Source organism: Homarus americanus, unplaced genomic scaffold, assembly GCF_018991925.1.
Source record: "Homarus americanus isolate GMGI-L3 unplaced genomic scaffold, GMGI_Hamer_2.0 scaffold367, whole genome shotgun sequence".
Classification (NCBI taxonomy): domain Eukaryota; kingdom Metazoa; phylum Arthropoda; class Malacostraca; order Decapoda; family Nephropidae; genus Homarus; species Homarus americanus.
This window is the reverse complement of record NW_024743709.1, coordinates 12,673,821-12,678,343: the sequence shown is the minus strand read 5'-3', so window position 1 is coordinate 12,678,343 and position 4,523 is coordinate 12,673,821. Positions and strand designations below refer to the sequence as shown.

Genomic DNA, 4,523 nt, shown 5'->3' with positions numbered 1-4,523 from the left:
GGGACAGCTCCGGTCTTCGAAACAGGATCCGACCTTGTAGTTGGGCTGCTGCATGTCAGTAGATTTGAAGGCGCGGGGATTCCTGGGACAGCGAGAACGAATGTGCCCTTCTTCTCCGCAGTTGTGGCACAGAAATGCCGGTGAATTACTCTTCTCTACTCCTGGGAATGGTTCCTCGGAGGACGGAGGCTTCGTGTTCTTCACTGGGGGAGTGAGAGACTTGGGGTAGGCGTTGCTAGCGGACGCCCAGTTGTCAGCAAGTTGTACAGCTTCTCCTAGCATCGCTGGCCTGCGTACCTTGATGAATATTCTCAGGTCTGGCTGTAGAGAAGACAGAAACTGATCTAATATCATAAAGTTAGTGAGAGACACAAGGGTTTCATCAACCTATGACGCCTCTAGCCATTGTTGAAACAAACGACCCAGGTGGATTGAAAATTGCTGGTAAGTTTCCCCTGCCCTAATCTTTGTTCTGCGGAAATCAACACAATAACTAACCATCAGAAGTCTTGTTAAATCCTCGCAAGAGAGCTTGCTTCAACAAAGAGTAATCTCTAGTGATGTCGGCAGACATGGACGTATAAATCTGCACCAGTTTCCCACTCAATAGGCTACCCAATCTTACAGCAAAGCTATCTTTGTCCACACCAAGCAGCTCAGCTACCCGTCAAACCTAACAAGGTGGGAGGCGATGTCTTCTCATTCACGATAAACAGGCAAACTAGGTTTTACAACATTATCTTGTATAGGGCCAGAGGATTCTGGTCTACTTTGAGCATTAATCCTAGCTAGTTCTATGTCCTTTTCTGCCTGCAACTTAGCTAATTCGAACTCCCTTTCTCTGTTGCGTTCTCCCGGCGGTAAACACCCCCAACTGCTACAACTGTCGAGGTAACAGGTCGCGTGGGCGGGGGGCATCAGTCGAGAAAGCGATCTGTGTCATAGAGATCCATGCCACCCTCTCAGTGCTCACGCCAGTGGTGATGGCACTCCCGGTGGTAAACGCCCCAGTCGCCACATCTGGTGTGGTAACAGGCCGCGAGTGGGGTGGGGGAGGCACGTGGTTGCTGACACCAACGATAAAAGCCAGCGGCGATAACACTCCTGGCGTTGGGCAATTGCCCAAGATTTTCGGCGTGGCGTGTTCAAGAAGGCATACACGGGTCACTGGCCTTCGGAACTCCCCAGATACTGTTTGCTGTCTGGTGTACCAGACCATCAGCTCCTGGGACAACTGCCTTGACCCTGCCCAATGGCCATTTGTTGCGAGGAAGATTCTCTCCAGTGACGAGGACGAGGTCGCCTTCCTGGAGATTTCGGGTTGGTTCTATGTACTTCTGTCTTTTGCGGAGTAGTGGAAGGCACTCCCTCACCCAGCGTTTCCAGAAGCGGTCTGCTAGGAGCTGCACGTGCCGCCACCGTCGTTGATATGAGTCCTTCAGAAGACATCCTCCTCGTGACAGATCAGAGTGTGGGCCACCGTGGAGGATGTGGGCTGGTGTAAGCGCTTCCAGGTCTCTCACGTTGCTCGAGGCAGGGGTGATGGGTCGATTATTTATGATTGCTTCCACTTCACAAAATAGCGTCTGCAGTAGATATTCATCCAGGACTTGGGTCCCCACAATTGCTCTGAGAACCTTTCTGACTGTTCGGATTTGCCGTTCCCAGACTCCTCCCATGTGTGAAGCCGCTGGAGGGTTGAATACCCATTCTGTATCTTTCTTCTGAAAGTGTCTGTGTATGCGTTCATCATTCCTCCAACTACGCACAGCCGCACGGAGTTCCTTGCAAGCCCCAACTATGTTGGTGCCATTGTCTGAACGAATACATTTCGGAGTCGTACCCTTTCTGGCGATGAAGCGGACAGTAGTGTTTAGGAGTGCATCTGTATCTAGAGACTCCAACACCTCCAGGTGCACTGCACGAGTAGCTAGACAGGTGAATATGCAGACATATCTCTTGGTACTCTTTCGTCCTTGTCTTACTGTGAACGGGCCAAAGCAATCAGTGCCTGTGTAAGTGAAGGGACGCTCCCCGGGCAGCATGGCTTCCCTTTGCTTAGTGGGCTTCCAATTGTTACGGCGGCAAGTGACACACTCCTTTATTATCTTATCGAGCAGAGGGCGGCAACGGGCTATCCAAAACTCACACCGGAGTATGGACAGTGTATGTTCTCTCCCAGAATGGCCAGCGCCCACCACTTGTGCTTCCTGCACTATAAGTTTGGTTACTGGGTGGTCTCTGGGCAGTAGTATTGGTCCAGTTCTTTCTTTGGCATCTTGTAACCTTCCTCCTACTCTGAGCAGCCCGTCTTGGCCTAGGTATAGCTCTCGCTGGTACAGTCGACTTTGTCGTGGCAGCTGTCGGTGCTGCAGGTGGCTCATCTCCTCACCATAGGCCTCCTATTGCAGCTTCGATGCACTAAGTACAAAGATTTCTAAACGTAACCGAGTATATTTAAGAGACCTCTCTTCTTTTTACTCTTTTCACTATGCGCAGTGGTAGCCAGAGAAGAGGACGGTCGTATTCTGGTAAGAGTGTGGGAACTGGTGAATAATGACGTCAAAGAGACTTCGGTGCATTTCAGCTTCCAAGTCCACTGAGAAAGTATGGGAGTGGAATCTACAGTAGACTTTTTAATCCGTTTTGTGAGAGGAACTAGGTCACTTGACAACTGAGTTAATGTAGCTACAATGTCTGGTACAGGCTCATACTCTATACATATTGCAAACAATTACAGTATCAAATAGACATTCTGCGAAGGAATTATTAAACAAGAGTATGTTAGTAGTCCCAGTGGTGGGGGGGGGACGACTTGCCCGAGATTTCCTTGTAGTGGATTTCTCCCCTACAAACGCTTGTCGCTGAGTAGCCGACCCCGCGAATTCCCCAGTGTATGCCTCGTGGTCTAGGTCAACCAGCGCCGCCTTACATGACGCCTAACATGACGGAGGTCAACTATTAAGCCACGCCTACCTCCGCTATAAAAGACCTGACCTCGTGGTGACCAAACTAGGCAAAGAAGAAAACGTCATGGAAATAGACCCTATCATCCAAGCAGTCACACCACACCGCAAATCATCAGATTCCACAACTCAGCAAACAGAGAAACCACAACCTGCAAAAGCTGACCCAACCAAAGCGAAATCAAGAAAAGAATCCCACTCTGGCCATCGTGCCCCCCCCCCCATCTTCACCAAGCGATGTGCAGCCAGCAGACCTAGGAAATGAGATCGGTATCCGCTTCTACTCAGTCAACACACTACCTACAAGAACAAATGATAGACTTCTGCAGGAAATCAAGGAAGGCACAGTCAAATTCACCTACGAAGATGTCAGGGTAGAAGAATCCTACATAGACCAGTTGATAAATGCAGGAGTTATAAACACCAAATACAATAAAATTGAAAGAGTAGATATAACTAAGTTTAAGAAAATCAGAACGGGATTGAAGGAGGAAAGGAATAGACACTCACCAGGAGATACACGAGCCAGCAAACACCCTACACCAAGTTCTCGGGATCCACGACTAATCAAAACAAATCATTAAAGATAATTCAACACAACGTCCTTGCCTGGACTCTGACGAGGAAAACAGAACTTACTAACAAATACAGCACAATAGACCCAGACATCATCCTTATCAACGCACATGGTCGGAAAAACAGTGACAAAATCAAGATCTTTAACTACCATGTACATCAAATGAACATACACGACGAACCACATGACGGAATAGCAATAGCTATAAAACGCAACATACAATACAAAATCATTGACAACTTTCAAAGTAACTTTCTTGCAGCCCAAATAAATACAACAAGAGGCCCAATAACTATTGGAACTTCATATCTAACATTCAAAGGCCAATATTCCCTACAGGGGACATGTTAAAACTAATGAGGCAAAACAATCCAGCATACTTCATAGGAGACCTCAATGCTAAACACACAACCTTAGGAAACAATAACAGAAACCCAGGAGGAAAAATCCTCCATGCTCTCATCGAACACGGGACAATAACACACCTCGGGCCCGACTTCGCAACTTACGCATCAGCCGATAACTCTGGGAAACCAGACATTGTTTTAACCAATAGGCATCACCATCTAAACGTACATCTAAAAGCTGGACCCACAACAACCAGTAATCATCTACCCATATTAGCAACTCTATCCACATCCCCGATACAAATTCCATCAATCCCAAGATTTTCACTCAATAGAGCAAACAGGGAAAAATTTAAATCGGATCTTAGCAACAACGAACCAACACTACTACACAACAAAGACACAACAGAGATTGACAAAACACTGGATAATTGGTACAATGAAGTAATAACAGCAATGAAAAACAACATCCCAAAAACAACATACCGTACATTACCACATGCACAATTAACATATGAAGAGAAAATGATCCAAACTAGATTCACCAATCTATATGAATACACCAAAACACACGGGTGGAGCAATGACAACAGAATATTATACAGGAATCTAAAAGAAGAAGTGAAAGACATA

General features: G+C 46.9%; 1 protein-coding gene across 1 annotated transcript; it reads right to left on the bottom strand.

Moving 5' to 3' along the window:
• Positions 1-1,145: 1,145 nt before the first annotated feature.
• LOC121877477 lies at positions 1,146-2,384 on the bottom strand. Its single transcript, XM_042383241.1, has one exon. The coding sequence runs from the start codon at positions 2,382-2,384 to the stop codon at positions 1,146-1,148; it is 1,239 nt and encodes a 412-aa protein (XP_042239175.1).
• Positions 2,385-4,523: the final 2,139 nt, after the last annotated feature.